General features: G+C 37.8%; 2 protein-coding genes across 5 annotated transcripts in view; one reads left to right on the plus strand and one right to left on the minus strand.

Moving 5' to 3' along the window:
- LOC132391289 (radixin) overlaps positions 1 to 10,764 on the plus strand; it is a 78,043-nt gene extending 67,279 nt beyond the window's left edge. For all 3 annotated transcript variants that reach the window (XM_059964257.1, XM_059964258.1, XM_059964259.1), the window contains 3 exons: positions 1,273 to 1,365; positions 1,593 to 1,835; positions 8,717 to 10,764. In XM_059964257.1, coding sequence (XP_059820240.1) covers positions 1,273 to 1,365; positions 1,593 to 1,835; positions 8,717 to 8,881 — 501 coding nt within the window. In that variant the 3' untranslated portion in view covers positions 8,882 to 10,764. The remainder of the gene's footprint in view (positions 1 to 1,272; positions 1,366 to 1,592; positions 1,836 to 8,716) is intronic.
- Positions 10,765 to 13,001: 2,237 nt separating this feature from the next.
- Positions 13,002 to 21,702, minus strand: part of LOC132391288 (probable ribonuclease ZC3H12C) — a 114,994-nt gene continuing 106,293 nt past the window's right edge. For both annotated transcript variants that reach the window (XM_059964255.1, XM_059964256.1), the window contains one exon: positions 13,002 to 19,341. In XM_059964255.1, coding sequence (XP_059820238.1) covers positions 17,969 to 19,341 — 1,373 coding nt within the window. In that variant the 3' untranslated portion in view covers positions 13,002 to 17,968. The remainder of the gene's footprint in view (positions 19,342 to 21,702) is intronic.

The raw sequence follows: 21,702 nt of genomic DNA on the forward strand, positions 1-21,702 counted from the left end.
ACAGAGACAGGTATGCAGAAAGCAAAATCAAAAGCTTTTTAACCAATCTTCCTTTCTTCCCCACTCAAAAGTTAACACCCTATCTTTCTTTTTTTATGTGTGAGACTAAAAATCTATTGCAAACTTTACCCTTTCACCCGCTTCCTCTCCTTTTGAGCAGGGCAGGAGTAAGTTTGGTTTAAAAAAAACAAAACAAAAAAAGAGAATCGAGGTGAAACTATTGGGAGCTTTACAATATAAGGGATTTCCCAGCTTGTCTTGGCTGCTAGTGCAAAAATTTGGATTATTCTTGAGTCACTTTTTTCCCTCCAAATGAACTTAACTCTGTTACAAATAAAGGTTCATCTTTTGAATGTAATTAGCTTTAGCTTGACTGATCCCGATCATGGAGCATTCCAAGCATTGCCAGAGTATTCTAGCTATCCTCCATCCTGTCTCCACAATAAATGGCTTCAGTGAGAAAGTTGTCTTTACAAATTTCAAAATATCCTTATTTTAAATAGGGCAAAACTACTTTTGAGTTGGGACTTTAATTGGAGTAAAGCCCAATCCTCTTTAGGTGCTCTACATAGGGGTTCCCAACCTGGGGTCCACAGCCGCTTTGTTAGTGGTAGGAGTCTATGGCATAAAAGACGTTGGAACCCCCTGCTCTAACATAGTAAGATACTCAAGATTATTTCATAGACATAAGTCAGTCAAACAGGTATTAAGGTGTATAATTAATAAAATATTACAAGTGAACACAGCAGCCATGAGGTACATGTTCAGCATTTCCCTAACTTTTGTAGAAAGTATTGTCAGCTTCAGCAATAAACTTACCTAGCTATTCTCAAATCCAACAGTTGCCCAGTTGACAGATACTTCTGCACTGTTGTTTACAAGACACTTTTATGAGACGTTTTTTTCTTCTGCAACCTTGAGGTTAGCTGAATAACCTTAATTTCAAACTGGTATGCTTGTAAAAATGCACCATTTGTAGAATGTAACTTTTTCTTAAGCCAAGTAAGCAACTGTATCCAAAGTAAAAGGATCTTCAATTTCTTTACCTATTTGGGCAGTTATTTGAAGTCTGCTTAATTTAATGTTTGGCACCACCTGTCCTTGATTAGTTTACAATCAATGTTTATTGCTGAAGGAAAATTGTTAATGCTTTATTTATTTTTATATTTCTCCATGCCTAGTGGCTAATTTTCAGGTGCAGAAAATGTATGATTGTGATGGTGCGTACATTTTAGCAACTTTGAGTAATCATAGTTTCCTCTTTTTTTTTAGGCAGCTGAACTCGCTGAATTTACTGCCAGAATTGCACTTCTGGAGGATGCAAAGAGAAAGAAGGAGGAAGAGGCCACAGAATGGCAGCAGAAAGTAATTGACCTGTTTCATCAGAAATGTATTGAGATGCATACTGTCTTGGAATATTGACTTTCAGTAATGCTTTTAACTAAATTAAAATGCCTGATTTTTCTACCAAACAACACTAGCAGAGAATTCTTATTAATTCAGTAGGACATAATTGTATTTGGAAAATGAGTAAAGAATTTCTGACAGTACAGATTGGGGGCAAAAACTGTTTTGTTTTTCCCTAACTTTAGGCAGTCACGGCTCAGGAAGACTTGGAAAAAACCAAGGAAGAGCTGAAGGTTGTGATGACCGCTCCTCCTCTACCACCTCCACTCGTTATTCCGCAAGCTGAGAACGAGCATGACGATGAGCAGGATGAGAACAATGCTGAAGCCAGTGCTGAACTCTTATCTGAAGGAGTAGCAAACCATCGCAGTGAGGAGGAGCGCATAACTGAAACGCAGAAGAATGAGCGTGTAAAGAAGCAGCTGCAGGTGAGTTCTACAGGAGGTCGGTTGTACCAAATGTGAAATTCTTGCTGGTTTGCACGAATACCTACTCTTCAATATGGTTAACAAAACATTATACCAAAATTTGAATGAATATTAATTCAGTATTTCAACTTTTTCTGAATTTGTAGTTTGGGTAGTTTTATAATTAAAATCAACCTTTCTCCCTACATCAAAAATGTTTTTTGTCTTTTTACTGACCTAAACTTGCATCCAGCATACATAATACTTCCACTCTAATTTTCAAATGAGTGGAATTTATAGACTTCCTGTCATTTCATCAATCAATATCATCCAGTTACAGACTGTATGGTTGATATGAGTGAGTTGTTATTTCTTTTCTACTTGTGCTGTTAAGCTTAACTTGGGTAATGAGATACTTCCCTCCTTGCCAAACTAAAACTAACTTTATTATCTCAGAAGTGTGGCGTGGCAATTAAGAATCCAAGGAACCTGATTTTTTTTCTGTTCAGGTCTGGATCTCAAAATCATATAGACTACTACAGCACGGAAACCAGTCTTTCTGCCCATCTAATCTTTGCTGACCTGTTCACCCACATAGTCCCATTTACCTGTACCCACACCATAGCCCTCCATGCCCCACTCTTAGTACCTATCCAAAATTCTCCAATATGCTACAATTGAACCTTGTGCTGGCTATTCGATTCATGTTTGCACCAATCAGTCAAATTGTTTCCCCTCAGAGTCCCCTTAAATATTTTACCTTTCACCTTAAACTTATGACCTCTACTTCTCATCTCATTCATCCTAGTTGGGGGGGGGGGGGGGGGGGGAGGAGGATAAGCCTACATTAACTTTCTCCTCATAATTATGCAAAACTCTTAAGATCCCTTATACTATGCTGCAGGAAATGGTCCTAATCTATTTAAATTTTCCACTGTAATTTGGGTCTTCAAATTGGGGGAACATCTTTGTAAATTTTCTCTGAACTGTTTCAGCTTGTTGACATTTTTCCATAAGACTGTAAGACATAGGAGCAGAATTAGGCCACTTGGCCCATCGCATCTGCTCTGCCATGCCATCCCTCTCGACCCCATGCTCCTTCCGTCTCCCCATAACATTTGACACTTTTACTAATCAAGAGCCCATCAACTTCAGCTTTAGATATACCCAGTGACTGCCTCCGTAGCCATCTGTGACAATGAATTCCGCAGATTCCCAACCCTCTAGCTACAGAAATTCCTTCTCATCCTTGTTTGAAGTGGATGTCTCTCTATTCTGAGGCTGTGCCTTCTGGTCTCAGACTCACCCACTGTGGGAAACATCCTCTCCACATCCACTCTATCTGGGTCTTCCATTATTTGATAGCTTTCAGTGAGGACAACCCCCCCCCCCCCCACCACATTCTTCTGAACGCCAGCAAATACAGGTCCAGAGCCATCAAGTGGTCCTCCCACATTAACCCTTTAATTCCCAGAATAATTTTTGAGAACCTCCTCTGGACCACTCCAGTACCAGCACATCTTAAATAAGGGGCCTAAAACTGCTCACAATACTTCAAGTGCTGTTTGACTAATGCCTTTTAAAGCCTCAGTATTACATCATTGCTTTTATATTCTAGTTCTTGCAAAACAAATGCTAACATTCCATTTGCCTTTCTTGCCACAGATTCAACTGGCAAGTTAACTTTTAGGGAATCTTGCATGAGAATTCGTAAGTCCTTTTACACCTCTGGTTTGTGAATTTTCTCCCCACTTAGAAAATAGTCTGTTGCTTTATTCCTTGTACCGAAGTGTATGCCATGTGAAATGAAGCGGTCCAATACCAACCACTGTGGTACACCACTAGCCACCAGCAGCCAACTAGAAAAAGCCCCCCTTTATTCTGACTTTCCCTCCTGTCAGTTGGCCAGTCTTCTGCCCCTGCTGTTCTTTTCTGTAATACTGTGGGCTCTTATCTTGTTAAACAGCCTCATGCGTGACACCTTGGTCAGGGGCCTTCAGAAAATCCAAGTAAACCACATCCACACAACACACACAAAATGCCAGTGGAACACAGCAGGACAGGCAGCATCTATAAGGAGAAGCACTGTCGACGTGTCTGGCGGAGACCCTTCGTCAGGACTAGCTAACGTTAGTCTCGGTCCGAAACGTCGACAGTGCTTCTCCTTATAGATGCTGCCTGGCTCGCTGCATTCCACCGGCATTTTGTGTGTGTGGTTTGAATTTCCAGCATCTGCAGATTTCCTCGTGTTTGCTCTTTAAAAACAACATCCACTCTCTTTTGTCCATTCTGCGTGTTATTTCCTCAAAGAATTCCAACAGATTTGTCAGGCAAGATTTCCCCTTAAGGAAACCGTGCTGACTTTGCCCTTTTTATCATGTGCCTACAAGTACCCTGAAATCTCATCTTTGATGGACTTCACAACATCTTCCCAACCACTGAACTCAGATTGATTGTCCTATAGTATCTTTTTGCCTCCTTTCCTCCTTTCCTGCAGGTATTGTAGATGATTAAAACATAACATCCCAACTCTAGTACTACATGCCCTGATTTGTAAAGGCCAGTAAGCCAGAAGTTCTCTTTGTGACTGTTTCTACTTGTGATGCCACTGTAAGGAATTATAGATGTGTTTTCCTGGATCCACCTGTTCCACCACAGTCCTGGCATTCATTGTGTAAGCCTGACTCTGGCTTGTCCTCCCAAATTGCAGCGCCTTGCGCTCATCTGCATTGTCATCTGCCAGTTTTGAACCCATTTTTGTCAGTTGATCAAGATCCTGCTGCAAGTTTTCATAGCCTTACTCAATGTCCACTGTGCCCCCCAGTCTTAATGTCGTCTACAAATTTGCTGATCTAGTTTACCATATTATCATCTAAATTAGTAACGTAGATGATAAACAATAGTGGACCCAGTGCTGAACCCTGTGGAATATAGGCAATGAGTGGGTGAGTGAGGAAAAACCATCTACTAATCTGACTTCTCTCACTAAACCAATTGACTACTGCATTCTTAATGCCAAATGGCTTAACCTTCTGGACCAGCTTCCCATTTGGGACTTGGTCAAAGGCATGGAAACAATTTCCATCATCTTCCCTTCATCTTCTTGGTAATGACCTCAAAATACTCTGTATTGGTTAAACCTGTAAAAAGCCATGCTAATTATCTCTAATCAGTTGCTGTCTATACAAATACTTGTATACCTCATCCCTTACAATATCTTCCAATAATTTATCCACAACTGATGTCAAGATCACTGTCTTATTCTTGGCTTTCTTGAGCAGTGGAACATTAATTATCCTCCAGTCCTCTGTCAGCTCACCTGTGGCTAAGGAGTAGAGGTTAGTCTAATGTTATTACATCTCCAGCTGTAAGAGTGTGGTTCAATTCCTACTGCCATCTGTAAGGAGTTTGTATATTCTGCCCATGACGACTTTTCCTCCAGGTTCTTTGGTTTGCTCCCACATTCCTCTGCCCTGTACTGCTAATTAAATATATGGTTAGGGTTAGTGAATTATGGGCACGATGTGTTGATACCAGACGTGTAGCAACACTTGTGACACAATCCTTGCTGATCTGATGTGATGCAGATGGGAATTAGTACAAGTGTACAAGGGACAGAGTGGGAAGAAGTATAGTGTATTTACGATAGTTATCATACTACTTCCTACCCTGTCGCTTGTAAAAATGCCATTTACTTTTCTCAGTTCCACAGTCTCTGTCATCACTTCCCAAGTGTGAGGCTTTCCTTTCCTGAACATTTGAGATGTTCTCCTCCTCCAAAGAGCAGGGTTTCCCTCCCCCACATATCTTCCATTTCCCAGACTTCCTTCCTCACCCACCGCCTTCACAGGGCTAGAGTTCCTCTTGCTCTTGCCTAACACGCCATGAGCCCCCACATCCAACACATTATTCTCTGCAACTTGCACCATCTTCAGCAGGATCATCTCTCCCCCACCACCAGCTTCCCTTTCTCCCATGGTCTACTTCTTTTCAGCCCCGTACCTCTTCCACCTATTATCTCCCAACTTCTCACTTCATCCCTACTCCCCACCCACCTCCCTTCCCCTCAACTGGTTTCACCTATCACCTTCAAGCTTGTATTACTTCCCTCCCCCACCACCTTATTCTGGGTTCTTCTCCCTTCCTTTCCAATTCTAAGGAAGTATCTTGGCCGGAAACCTCAACGGTTCATTCCATTTTCTATTCCTCCATCATTTGTATATATTACCCTGGGGATTTGTTCAGCCTAATTTGCCTCCAAGACAGCCAGCACCAACTCTTCTGTAATCTGGATACAGTCCATGACCTCGCTACGCATTTGCCTCAATTCCATATTCTGTCTTTCCTAGGTACATACAGATACAGAAAGTTAACATTTAAGATCTTCTCCTGTCTCTTTGGGCTCCATGCATAGATGATCATGTTGATGTTTAAGGGGATCAATTTTGTCCCTTGCTATCCTTTAGCTCTTAATGTAACTATAGAAGCCCTTGGGCTTATCTTTCATTTTGTCTTCCAGAGCAACCATGTTGTTTAGTCTTCCTGATTTCTCCATATTCTATTGCATTTCGTGTACTGCTAGTACCTCTTTTGATCATAGCTGCCTAGGCCTGATATGTGCTACCACCTCTTTACTAGTACATCCTTATCCCTTAATAACTAAGGTTCCCTAAACCTGTTGGCCTTTCTTTTTATCTCACCAGGAACATACTAATTCTCTATTCTCAATATTTCACTTTTGAGGGCCTTCTACTTATAAAGCATCTCTTTGCCAGAAAACAGCCTTTCTCAATCTATGCCTGCCAGGTTCCTTCTGATACCGTCTCATCATCTTTGTACTTTTTAACACATTTTGAATATTTCCTGGTCAAAATCAATTAATATAGAAGAAAGAGCAATCGGTTGAGTTTATTTTCTGAAGAGCAGTTTCTTAAGGAAACCCAGTACAAGCTTAAATACATGTGGACTTTTATGTTGTGTTTATTTTTGAGCTAGAGCCATTCTGGATTTTTAAGTTTTGTCTGCTTTGCCTTGCACCATTATTCCTTTGAGTCAGTTACTCTTACTTTTCCACCCTGTGCATTCTTCTCACTCGGTATTTCCCTGTTTTATCTCTAACTTGCTATCTCTGAAGGTCTGAGATACTGTTTTACACTCTGCAGATGTTACCGGATCTACTGAAGTTTCAGCTTTTCTACTTTTTGGATTTCTGTTATCAATCTTTATTTGCTCATTTTGCTTCTTGCATATCGCAGTTTTGTGGTTAACAAACCCTTTTATCTCTGCTCATAGCCACTGGTAAATTTTATTCACTTGTTGCAGGATTTCCTGCTTATAGACATTACCTTTTTGAAGTACGTTAGCACTCAAAACTTGTCATGTTGGACAAATATCTGCAACTTGCAGATATGGAAGCCTGTGTGAGAAGTGCACAATGTAATTTGGCCAGCAGTTGATACTTGTTCTGATGCAAGGGTACCTAATAAAGTAGCTACTGAGTGTATGCTCTGAAGTAGAAGGTTAAGTTTTTAAAATAATAAGACCTTGAAGCTTCATGCAAAATATATCCATGTCAAATCATTGAATGCAAGGAAATCTTGACTCTACATTTTTATCTTGCAGTGTTGTTGACAGTTAAATTGTATGTCTTCAAAAATGTACTTGAATTTTCATTAATTTGAAAATTGACCAAGTATCTTGCAAAGAATTCCATAGAATCTTTCGAACCCAAAATAGAGGCACTGTATAATATAACGTCATGGGTGAACCAAACCTGTTCTGCCCATCACTGCTGAAAACTTTTAACAGATATATTTTTGAATATCCCTGACATTTAGAACCATTCGTTATTTTTTTAATCACTGAGTTAATTAAAAACATTAAAGCGGACTTTGGAAAAATCATGTCTAATATTTTCCCTTGGCCCTTTCAACTGCTTCTTCTGTGAAAGTGAGTAGGATTTCTTTTCCTGCACAAAGACTAATGTTACTAGAAATTGCCCCTGAGGAAGTCCTGGGAAATGGGTCTAGTGGCAATAAGCAAACATTCTGCAGGGGGCACAGTTGGGGAATTGCCAGTGAAGTACAATCAGCAAATATGGGACTTCACATATGCAGGCAGATCCTGAATTTTGTGGTGCACATTGGTTCCATAGTACTACTGACATTTTTTGGTGAGAATCTACCTAAAATGCCATCGGTAATCCATCTCAATCCTCACCTTCCCTAGAGATTGTTTTTCTCAAATATGATCAAAAATGATCAAATTCCTATTTCTCGTACTTCAGTTCCTTGTCAAGTGCCTTGCCAATGTACTGATTCTGGGGAAGAGGAACTAGAATTGTCCCCTATAGGATACCTAATGTTTTGAGCCAGTTAATTTGCTGGTCAATGATGACCTATCCTATTACACTCACTGTGAGATCTTAGTGGTGAAGTTTTAAATGCTTTTAGATATGAGGACTAAAAGCACTACACTGCAAACGTAACTTAATTTGAACCACATTGACATACTTGGCTTTTCAGATCAGAAAAGGAAATGAGTTTTTGATTGTCCCTAAAATCTCACAGATTTAATCACATGGCTTTTCAATTATGCTTTATTTTTAAAGGAATTATGCAATTAACCATAATTTTTATCCATTCTAAATCTGTTTAAGTGTGATAGCTCTGCAAAAACAAGAAGTCTTTTGAAATAAAGTCCTAGACAGTAGGCAATTTAGTTAGAAATTGAATATATTGTCTGAATTGTTTAGTACCCTGGATAAAACACTCCTGAATGAATAATCATCTAATAATTAATAATATTTATTTTCCTTGCATATCCAATCTTAAAATATTTATATTTTTCTAATTTAAAATGGTTTTTTTTCCTCTTTTGAAACCTCTTAATTTGTTTAACAGGCATTAAGTTCTGAATTGGCTCATGCCCGTGATGAGACGAAGAAGACTGTAAATGATGTCATCCATGCTGAGAATGTTAAGGCAGGCCGTGACAAATACAAGACCTTGCGACAGATACGACAAGGCAACACAAAACAGCGCATTGATGAATTTGAAGCTATGTGAGAGTGCAGTTACTTTATAATATTCTTTAAAACAGCTGAACCACTAGCAGAGGAACAAGTAGCATTCTGGAACTGTAACATTAATTCACCTTGCCAAAGTATTGTACTTGTTAGATCTGCAGGAGTTAGATGTAAATTTTTTAAGGCAGTTGGTAACTATCCTTAAAGCATTTTATAGCACAACAGTTAACAGCTGGAGTTACTCAGAAAATACTGTTGCTTTTTGTTGAATAGGCATGTTTAATATCAGTAAAATGCATGTGTGAAGTTGGCTTAATCTCTGTAGCTTTTCTTTAACAGTTGTATAAAGTTAGTATAGAACAATTTAGGATTTAAGCAATCTGCCTTAAATGGCAAAGCCTGCATAATTCAGGTCTAATTTCAGTGACTGAAATGTAATATCTGAATATAGTAAAATATCAAACTAAATATCTTTAAAGTTGGTGTTTCATGTCTTATCATCATAGATGGTTTTCTTTGCCTACCTGTTCACAAAGACTTAAATGATAATAGTTCAGCTAGAAACTACTCTAAGACACTGCAAGTAATGAAGAGTCGTAGGGCTTTATGTTTACATGAATCAAATTTAATACAGCATCTGTTAGTGAACAATTCTTAACATTGGGCCTTTCTGGCAGGGGAGCATATGAAAACATCAGTCCCAAGGTGGGGACAGTATACTACCTCAATATTATACACATGATGAATGGCCAATCAAACACCCTCTCAATACATGTGAATCACATAAAAGATTTTTTTTTTAATTCTTGCATCTTTGGTACCTGTTATTCTAAAATCTGAAGTGTATGGCTATAATACCTACTATTCAGAGTGGTCTAATCAGTGCATTAGAAATAAAATTGGCTGAGAAGTATTTGTATTGCATTTAATAATTGTGTTGGAACCCAGGATGCATTTTTCCAAATGTGTATGTGCACACATTTCAGGTGAATGATGTTTGAGGTAACTGGCGTAATAAAATTCAAGTAATGGGTAAATTACATTAGGACAGTGAATGGTGTTTTAACATTTGTTATCAAACTCTCCACATTTCCTGAATAACCAATTTACTGCAATAAATTCACTTCTGATTTGTTGTCCTTGCTTCCTCTGTAGTTGGTTCAGCTAAACTCCTGTTGGTATTATGCATTATAAATCAGCATTCAATATCTGTAATGATGGTTTATTTAAATTGCCATTTATAGTTGAGCATTTAACATGCCTGGTAGGTGAAATAATGAACAATTTTGTTGCGCTCTTTGTGACTATAATTGCAGGTAAAGTTTTGATTTGCATCATGAGTTAACATCTAGTTTTTTTGTAATTGCATACCAAACTTTTCTAGAGGGACAGAAGGCAATTTCTGAGGACTGATTAGTGAATGTTGTGCATATGCTTAAAAAATGTTTTGAAGTATTTCTACTTGCAGTGTAATACTGTTAATGCATAGAAACATGCACTAAGGCATGAGCATTAGTATTTTTATACTGGACAATAGATTTACAAGAGCAAGTTGAAATACTGTGGATTCCAGTGGATTTTTTCTGAAATGTCCGCACTAACATTGATGTTAGTACATTGGTATCAGTGTTGGACAATGCAGTTTAATAATTCTGTAATCCTGATTAGAGTTCCACTTATAAAATTGTGCAACACCTTGATCATCCAAGAAAGTTTCCAGTGTATATTGACTGAAAGGCTAAAGTTGCTATCACTAGCATTATAGAACACCTGTTACAAAATACATTGGTTTGTTTCTTCTAAAAATAACTACAAATGCTTTTCCCTGGCACCATGTACTGTGTTGTACAACTGAGCATAACTACTTTGAACATTCATTGGTTAACAATAAAATTGTAAAAACAAGTTTTGCTGCTTCATTTCTCTAATTGTTTTCAGTATTGTACAGGTCCAGGCATTAAAGGCTTAAGTGTAATTTTTCATGAGGTATTAAAAGATGCTATGCAGAGAATGGCTGAAGAAGCATCATGGTTTGGGGCTGCTTTGTTGCCTCAGGAACTGGATAGCTTGCAGTCATTGGAGGGAACAATGAATCCAAAATTTAAGACATTTTAGAGGGTAGCAGTCCATCACCTAAGCTTAATAGAAGTTGGATGATGCAACAGGACAATGATCTGAAACATGAATAAATCAACAACAGAGTGGTTTAAGAAGGATAAAATTCATGTTTTGGAATGGCCAAGTCAGAGACCCAACCTTAATCCAATTGAGATGCTGTGGCATGACCTGAAAGTTTTGTATGAAGGAATGGTCTAAAATTCCTCCTGGTCATTGTGCAGGTCTGGTCAGCAGCTACAGGAAAAGTTTGGTGGAAGTTATTACTGCTCAAGGAGGTTCTATCAGTTATTAAATATAAAGATTTGCATAAACAATGTATTCAATGAAGACATGAAAAGTACAATTATTTGTTATTGGTTTAGGCAGATTCACTATTATAGTGACTAAGATGAAGATCAGAACACATTTTGCATGATTAATGTAGCAAGCCAGGTAATTGCAAAGGGTTCACAAACTTTTTCTTGCAACTGTACATCTCTTGATGGAGGATGACCTGTTCTAACAGTGACCTGTCCTAGTGTCTGCCTTTCTATACAATTCTGGATTGAATTCTCGTGTTCAAGTGAAGGTTTCCATAGTTTAAAATTGGTACTGAACTATTAATATACTTAATTATGCACACATTTTAGCATGAACTCTGATCCTGAATGAACCTTTCGCTAAATTATGACAAAAGGCGAGTTAAAAATCCAGTTGAAAAGTGAAATTAACATGACACATTGCAAATGAATAGATTTATTGTATTCTGAAACTAAATATAAAATTAATGTTTTGCATGTGAGTAAATTTACATGTTTGAAACATTCAACTCAATGCTCAGTTTAATTTAACAATTTGACTATTTTCCAAAACAGGCTTTCCTTTACTCAACTTCTAGACATTTTTATTTATAAATTAACACAGCCAGCTATTTGCATGCCTAATGTGTTGCACATATGTTAGATCAAATGCTGTGCCTTTTCATAATTTTTGAGATAGTTTTATATGCGGCCAATCAAAAAATGTTTGCTTCTGAGACTGATACCACAACTGCAAGGGCAGTTCCACATACCACCAATGGAAAAACAGTAAGAATTCACTTTGGAGGTAAAACTTAAATGCAGTTAAGACTGTCTTTGAGGCCTGCTGAATTCCAACTTTCCTGCATGTAGAAAAATAGAGCTGATCTTTCTGCAACATTAAAATTCTAAGGAGGAATAATGGGATACTTGTAGCATTAGCCTTGAAGAAAGTGCTTGGTCATTTATTATAGTGATGACAAATTTTTCCTGAGGATTTGACCCTCCATGCATCTGAGGGCTATTGGTCATTGTAGAATATTACACAAAAGCTGAAAAACTGTTCTTTGGAAGTAGTGGATACCCAAGGGACAGTGTAGATGTTGGCTAAACATGGTTTTAAGTGTTTTCTGTCAGCCCAATTAAATTGTGATTCATTAGCAAGGGCAAATAAAAATAAGGCAGGAACAAATGGACCAGCCATTGTCAGTGGACCAGTGCTGGAGTGAGAGGCTTTGGCTCATCAGGCTTGGGTGAGGTAAGTACCTGGCAAGTCGTCCTCTGTTTGTACATAGTGCAGTGAGGATGGCTCCAGGGGCTGTTCTTTGTTTTGAGATTTGGGGGAACCTCCTGTCTCCTGGATAACCACATCTGCATCACATCGAGCTGCAGCTCCTTGGAGAACGTGTTAAGGAACTGGAGCTGTAGCTCTATCTGGGGCTCATATGGCAAACCTGAGGTGATGAGAGCTACAGGCATGCAATTAAAGGACGTAGGTACTTGGGTGATTGTCAGAAGGTAAATGGGTACCAGTGCTGAGTACCCCTGTGACTGTTCCCTTCAATAAGTATACCATTTTGGATAATGGTTGTGGGGGGGGGGGGGGGGGAAGAGAACTACCTACCATGGGGAAGCTGCAACGATTGGGTCTCTGGCTTAGAAGGGAAGAGGGCTGTAGTAATGATAGGGGATTCCATAGTGAGAGTGGTGGACAAGATTCTGTGGCTGCGATTGAGGTACCCGTATGGTATATTCTTCCCCCCCCCCCCCCCCCCCACACGGTACCAGAGTCAGAGGCATCCCAAATTGGGTCCACAGCATTCCAAAGGGGGAGAGTGAGCAGTCAGAACTCTTGGTACTCACCAATGACATAGGTAGGAAAGAGGAGGTGGTCTTGAAGAGAGAATTTGGGGAGAAAGCTGAAAAAAAAATGATCTCCAGGGTAGTAATCTCTGGTTTGCTGCCTATGCCATTGAAGGTAAGATTTGGATGATATGGCAGATGAATGTGTGGCTAAGGTAAAGGGGCAGGGTTTCAGATTTCTGCATCATTGGCATCGCTTCTGGGGAAGGTAGGATCTGTGCAAAAAGAGCAGACTTCACAGGAACCTGAGGGGGACCAATATTCTTGCAGGCAGGTTTTCTAGAACTGCTGTGGAGGGTTTAAACTAATTTTACAGGGGGGTGGGAAACTGAATTATAGGGCTGAGAAGTGCTGTGTAGTGAGATTGTTGGGAAGGACAGGCGGATAATAGGGCAAACTTGCAGTCAATAGAATGAATTGCAGTGTAATGGGGACAAAATTGAAAATGATGATAAAGAATTGAAGGTGATGTATTTGAATGCATGCAGTATAGAAAATAAGGTAGATGATCTTGCAGAGCAATTGCAGATTGACAAGTATGAAAGAGTATTATAGGTAGTTTAACATCCAAGGATACACATTGTATCAAAAGGACAGGTAGGTAGGTGGAGGAGATGGCATAGCTATGTTGGTGTATATCCTTAGGAAGAGGTGAGAGGATTGTAAAATGTTGATTCGTAAAACTTGGAAGAATTACACATTAGAACAATGAGAGGTACAGGGTAGAGAGCTCAGCTGGTTGGTGTTGTAACAACCACCTTTCACTCAATGTCAGTGAAGTTGAGGGAGCACGCACCAGTCCTCAAGGGATCAGATGTGGAAAAAGGTGAGCAGTTTCAAGATCCTGCATGTCAGCATTTCTGAAGATCTATTCTGGGCCAACATATTGATGCAATTACAAAGAAGGCATGACAGCCACTATATTTCATTAGGAGTTTAAAGAGAACTGGTATGTCACTAAAGACGCTTGTAAATTTCTACAGATATATTGTGGAGCATTCTAACTGGTTGCATCATCTTGTATGGAGAGGGACACTGTACAGGATCAGAGAAAGCTGTAAACTCAGCCGGCTCCATTATGGACACTAGCCTCCCCAGCAACCAGGACACTTTCAAAAGTCCATGCCTCAAAAAGGTGATATCCATCATTAAGGACACTTGTCACCCAGGATATATCCTCTTGCCATTACTACCATCGAGGAGGTGGTAAACTAGCCTGAAGACACACTCAATGTTTCAGAAACATCTTCTTCCCCTCTGCCATCAGATTTCTGGACAAAGATCCCATGAATATTACATCACTATTTTCCTCTTTTTGCACTAATATATAGTAATGTATTGAAACTGCAAAACAACATTTCACAATAATATGCTAGTAATACTGAACCTGATTCTGAAAGTTGTGGAAGATTTTAAAGTAGTTACACAAATTATATTGCTAACAAAAATTCAGGTTTGATTGCTGCTTACCTAAGTGACAGCAAAACATAGAACACACAGCATAGGAATATATCCTATTACCAATGATTTCTGTGCTGACCATGATGCCAATTTAACTTCCACTTCCTGCATGTGATCTCTTCCTAAATTTCATGCTTGTTAATGTGTCTTTCTAAATGCCTCTTAATTAAGCACTATATAAAAACCAGTTTTAGCAAAAGTCAAACTGAACTACATCATAGTAATGCTTACAATGTTAGTATTATTAATAGTGCATTCATCTTACATATTCCATAAACCCTTTTATAGTTATACAATCTCACAAGGTGTTTAAAAAACTTACACAGCTATTTTAATTGAACTCTACATACATTCTGATTGTTTTAATGTACAAGCAGTGATTATTACAATGTATACACTTGTAAGAAATACTATTGAAGATATCACAATAAGGAATTTTAAGATACATACCCCCTTCATCACCCTCCCGCCCATTCAATATTTAATTGTTGTCAATGTCAAACATTAAAATTAACAATGAAATGACAAAATGGGTAAATTTATGTATTTTATATCACATTTTATATGAATCATAAGGCAAGATTTATGGATTTCCTGATACCTACTTTTTGTGATAGACATCATTTGCACATCTTAAAGTATGAATTTATCTTAGAAACCAATGTGATGAATAATAGTGCATTAGTTTGACATGCAGTGTTAAAAAAATACTAACAAGATTAAAACTTTAGCCAAAAATTGACCCCAATGTTGTCTTGCATTAAAATATAAAAGTTACCACGAAGTAACTTTGAGTTTGTATGCCTGATCATTTACCCAATGAGTTAAAATTATAATTAGTTATAACAGGACACAAGACTGATTTGGCTTAAAATGACAGTAAAATTAGTTTTTAACCTACAATAATATGCATGAATGTCAGCTGCATTATACAGAAGCTGTTCAGCAAACTCGCATTTGATTTTCAAATGCAAAATCACATTTGAAATGCTTTATTATACTTTATTATAAACTCAACTATTAGTTACATTTTCAAAATGATGAATATAATATAAAATGGTACAATTAAATACTATTGTAGCTCAAAACTGAAATTAATCAGTTGACAAAATGGAAAACAAAATAATTATTCATGAATATTATTTCAAAATTCTAGTACTGATAGAGGCATACAAAATTCCTTATAAACTTTTCAATAGATACACTAGATTTTATAGTACCATTACCAACTTGGAGCCTTACAATGATACTGGGATGTGTGCAATTCAAAAATCAACAGCATTGTACTGTAGATGAGAAAAAGAATATTGTATATTACAATTTATTTTGGAAATGTACTGAACATGGTTCAGAGTATCAGTTATGTCTATAAGCACAATGCCCCGTCAAAAAAGCATTCTTACCCAAATCTACTTACTGTCACACATAGTGTCACACAAGTAGTGAAAAGGTTATTCTATTAGGTGTGTTGGACGTGGTTTTAGGATCCATTTTACCATGTTCCCTGAAATTTTGTAATTCATTTGTTAAACTGATATATTATGCACACTGAAATACAAAATATCTATTCAAATAGGCAAGTCTCATTTACTTTTGATCTGGCTGCAAGATGATATGCATGGAATGCATAAACTCATTTTGAGTAAAAAGTGAAAGAAAAAGGTGAATTGGTCATTTAATAGTGAGTCTGAAAAAATGTGCAACAAGATCAGAAATTTGATATTGAGCAGTACTGAATAGGTTCTGAGAAATAGAATTTTCATTTTTGATTAAAAAAAAATTCACCCTCAGACAAGTATCAATATAATAAACTCTTAGTCTTCCAGCTGGGTATAGCTATCGATTATAACCAAAGTTTCAATGACAAACTGCCATCTTCTTAGAGTTTGTCATCGAAACATCAGATGTACCCAGCTAGAAACCAGAGGAGAGTTTATTTGTCATGTATGCCGGGAATGCACTAGATCCTCTCTCATAATGGCAGGCAATTAGATTTTTAAAATTTTATTTCCTTTCGGTGTATTTTGCATACATTCACTTGCATATTAAATAACCTGATCATGCTGCAAAGCTAAAACTATGGTTATTTTCCTGAACACAATTAATTTAACAACTAGGAATCTATTAAGTAGGCATACATTTATAGCAATTTTACCTATAGTTTTAAAAAATAAGTATGTAAGATTCCTTTGTATAGCTTGCAGCCTGACTATAAAGAAATGAAACTCAGTTCTGTGAAAATTCAAACCAGGAAACTACAGAAACAAGAATAAACTGAAAAATAAATATGAAGTGATCAAACTCCTTGTAACTTGAGCTTCAATTTAAGATATTAAAAAACCGTACTGAACAATGTTTGTATGTGTTACCCTGTGCAGATCTGTTTAATATCTGCGAAGAGAAACACACAAGAACCAAATATAGGACTTTGCTGTTCAGTTGGCAGTATACTAACTCAGTTTTCCTAACTAGTGAAAGGAAAGTTTGAACAATTCAGTAAACCAATGGTTTATTTCAAGGATCTGGTAAAATGCCGCCCAAATGATCCCTAATCTCACTCACACAAGTACAAATTTAAAACTATTACAGATTTCATTTTTATAACAGATACAATTTGCATCAACAATTAAAGGTCATTTCTGCTTATTCTGGATTTTGCTTGCAGTTGCAGTATACTCAACAGTTAAATAGAACTGATTGCTAACATGTATGACAACCATAGCACTGCAGCAGACAAAAATCCGTTAATACCAGAAACAACACTTACTGAAATTAAACAGATTATCTGTTTGTTTCCACTTTGTAAAAAAAAATGTGGCAAGATAAATCAGGCTTTCTCATAACACCACAGACCTAGTGCATTAACTAAAAAGGTTAGAATATATTTTAAAATAAATTTAAAAGGGTGCTTTTAATTGCAACTTCAATTATCACATCCTGAAATAATACATATCATGAGCATTTCTACTTGGCTTTTAATTATCATTAATTGGAAATCAGAGATGTTTTTAACACACTATTCAATTAGTGGTAATAAAGGAACCTGCACTAATATATCTTTACCATTAATACTTCATTAAATGCTGAAGAAAAAGTGCCAAAAGCCACTAAATGCATTGTGGAAAAAAAAACACTCAGGCTTACTAATACTGCTGTATCAGATTAAAATAGTAAATTTTATCACAAGTAAATATTTAAAAGGTGCTTTGAAATACAGAGTTTATATTTTCCTATGGAAAACTGTAGCTTTAAATAATACAAAGTCTAAAAGGTAGTTATGAAAACACAAAATATTCCCTTTTGTATAGGAAATATAGTATTTTATCTTTTTCTGAATAATCTCACAAATGTAAGCTACCTCAGCATTTGGGCTGAGAAATAAGAACACCAAGATGATGCATTTAAATTCAATAACCCAGTTTCGACTTTTCAACTAGAATAGCTGCTGCGAGCTTTTCAGCATCGATCATGTGAGGATTTCTTTTCATTACCATCCGCACAAGTTCAGATGGAAATATGTTGCACAAATTTGTGAAAACCTTTTCACGAGCATCCGGAAATCTTTGTGAATTCAGATGCTCAATTGGTAGACCACTCCATGGCATCCTCCAGGTTTGTTCCCTTTTCTCAGGTAGGCTTTGGAATGTAAATTGATCATAGCATGGCTGTGTGGGATTATTAGGTAATGAAAATCCCTGTAGGTAATTGCAAATGTCCACACTATAACCAAGCCTATTCCAACTGGCATACATTTCCTGATCTATGCAATGTTTTCTTTGTCTCACTGGTTGATTTTCATACAAATGAGTGTCTGGAAAGCTTTCTACCCTTGTAGTTCCTACTGCTGTTCTCAAATGCATATTCTGAGGGTGATGGGCATTGTGAGATACTGTACAATACTCACCTGGACAACTGGACTGAGCTCCAATCACTGTGTGTGGCAAATGTGATGTCATGCAAGGGACTGAAGCTTTGTGCATTGACTTTTGTTCTTCTTTATTGTAAGTTGGAACTCTTGGTAAATTATCATGGTATCCATGAAGCGGTTGATGTTGCTTATGAAGCTGAGGACATTTAAGATTTTCCTCAAGCATTATAACAGGAGAACTTCGGTAGGTATGCTCATTATATCCAGCATATGAATCACTGCTACCACAGCTGACACTACCTTCACTGCTGCATTCAGAACCTACCTGGTTTAATCTGTATTGTTTGTCTACAGAAAACTGGTTAGGGCTGTGTGTACCAGGTAAAGTAAGATTAGGATAAGGATTCATCATGGAATAATAACTTCCATCGACAGGAGAGTCACACTTTGGGCGTTGGTTATTATACGACATGTGTGTTCCATGGGGACTATTTACTAGAACTGCTGGAAACTGCAATGGCATTCCTTGTTCTTGTGTCACAAAGTGCATGCCAGAACCTGATCTGGCACTACCTGGGATTAATGCACCTGAAGCACTGGATGCACTAATGAGAGAGGGCACAGACCTGGTTTCCAGTCTGGTTTTATTGCAAAGTTTCTCCTCAACTGCATTAAAAAGAGAGGTTTGAATAGTTGGATCAGATTGTTGTTTTGGAGCTATATGTTTGATATCAAATGTAGCCTCAGTTTTGTTATTAGATGGAACACTGTTGCTCTTCACCAATCCTTCATTTGTTTTCATTATTGAATTCTTTGCACTAGCACGTAGTTCATCTGCCACAGAACGCTGAGGCTGTGTACCTCTTTCTGGATGATAGTACTTACATTTATGACCATAAGTGCACTTTTTTCCTGGTGAAAACAGAAGAGAGGTTTTTAATCAACGGCTGTAGAATCAAGGTACTGTAGTAAAAATAAACTACAATTCTACACGAACATCATGCTTACATAACGAAAATACAAAAAAATATTTAAAATGTGCATCCAAGGAAAACTTATAAGTACTTATAACTTAATCCATCATTGTAACATAGATGAACTTGTAGCACAGTTACAGATTGGTATGTATGATGTAAGAATCGTGGCTGAAAGAAGACTATAGCTGGGAGCTTAATGTATCGAAGGGACAGGCAGGTTACTCTATTGGTTAAAGAAAGAAATCAAATTAGAAAGAGGTAACATAGAAAGTGTTGATTCATTGAGGGTAGAACTAAGGAACTGCAAGGGTAAAAAGACCCTGATAGTAGTTGTAAACAGACACCCAAACAGTAGTAAAGATGTGGTCTACAAAGTACAGTGGGAGATACAAAATGCATGCCAAAAGGGCAATGTGACAATAATAATGGGGGACTTCAATATGCAGGTAGATTGGGAAAATCAGATCTGCGCTAGATCCCAAGTGGGGGAATTTCTAGAATACCTGCAAGATGGCTTTTTAAGAGCAGCTTGTGGTTGAGCTCACTAGAGGATCAGCTATTTACTGGGTGTTGTGCAATGAACTGGAATTGATTAGAGAGCTTAAGGTAAAAGAATCCTCAGGGGCAAGTGATCATACTATGATTGAATTTGAGAAAGAGAAGCTGAAGTCAGATGTATCAATATTACAGTGGAGTAAAGGAAATTACAGAGGCACGAGAGCGGAGTTGGCTAGAATTGACTGAAGAAGAACACTGGTAGGACATAGCAGCAATGGCTGGAATATCTTGAAGCAATTTGAAAGGAACAGGATAAATACATCCCAAAGAGGAAGTAGTATTCTAAAGGAAAGAAGTCAAAGCCAACATAAAAACCAAAGTGAGAGCAAAAATTAGTGGGAAGCTAGAGGATTGGGAAGCTTTTAAAAACCAACAGAAGGCAACTAAAAAAGTCACGAAGGTAAAGATGGAATATGAAAGTAAACTAGCCAACAATGTTAAAGAGGATACCAAACATTCCTTCAGATACATAAGAGTGTAAAAGAGAAGCAATAGTGGATATTGGACCACTGGAAAACAATGCTGGAGAGGTAGTAATAGGGACAAGGAAATGGCAGATAAACTGAATTAAGTATTTTGCATCAGTCTTTACTGTGGAAGACATTAGCGCCATGGTGGAAGCTCCAGGTGTCAGGGGTCATGAAATGTGTGATGTTACCATTACTAGGAAGAATTTTCTTTAAAAAATTGAGAAGTCAGAAGGTAGATAAGTCATCTGGACTAGACAGTATACACCCCAGGGTTCTGAGACAGGTGGCTGAAGAGATTGTGGAGGCATTAGTAATAATCTTTCAAGAATCACCAGATTTCAGAATGGTTCCAGAAGACTGGAAAATTGCAAAAGTCACTCCAGTCTTCAAGACCTGACAGAGGCAGAGAAAAGAAATTACAGTGCAGTTAGTCTGATCTCAGTGGTTGGGAAGATGTTGGGGATTGTTAAGGATCAGGTCTCAGGGTACTTGGAGGCATATGATAAAATAGGCCAAAGTTAGCATGGTTTCCTAATGGGAAAATCTTGTCTGACAAATCTGATAGAATTATTTGAAGAAGTAACAAGCAGGCTAGACAAAGGCGAATTGGTTGATTGTGTAATTGTATTTTCAGAAGGCACCAGACAAGGTGCCACACATGAGGTTGCTTAACAAGCTACCAGCCCATGGTATTACAGGTAATATTCTAGCATGGATAAAGCAGTGGCTGATCGGCAGGAGATGAAGAGTGGGAATAAAAGGAGCCTTTTCTGGTTGGCTGCTGGTGACTAGTGGTATTCCACAGGGGTTGATGTTAGGACTGATTCTTTTTATGTTATATGTCAATGATTTGCATGATGGAATTGATGGCTTTGTTGCGAAGTTTGCAGACGATATGATGATAGGTTTAGGGGCAAGTAGCTTTGAAGAAGTAGAGAGGCTACAGAAGGACTTAGACAGATTAGGAGAATGGGCGAAGAAGTGGCAGATGGAATACAGTGTTGGAAAGTGTATAGTCATGCACTTTGGAAGAAGAAATGGAAGGGTAAACTACTTCCTAAACAGAGAGAAAATACAAAAAAAATGAGGCACAAAGGGACTTGGAAGTCCTTGTGTAGGATTCTCTGAAGATTAATTTGCAGTTTGAGCCTGAGGCAAAGAAGGCAAATGCAATGTTAGCATTCATTTGAACAGGACTAGAATATAAAAGCAAGGATGTAATGTTGAGATTTCTAAAGCACTAGTGAGGCCTCACTTGGAGAATTATG

This window comes from Hypanus sabinus, chromosome 3 (assembly GCF_030144855.1).
Source record: "Hypanus sabinus isolate sHypSab1 chromosome 3, sHypSab1.hap1, whole genome shotgun sequence".
Taxonomy (NCBI): Eukaryota; Metazoa; Chordata; class Chondrichthyes; order Myliobatiformes; family Dasyatidae; genus Hypanus; species Hypanus sabinus.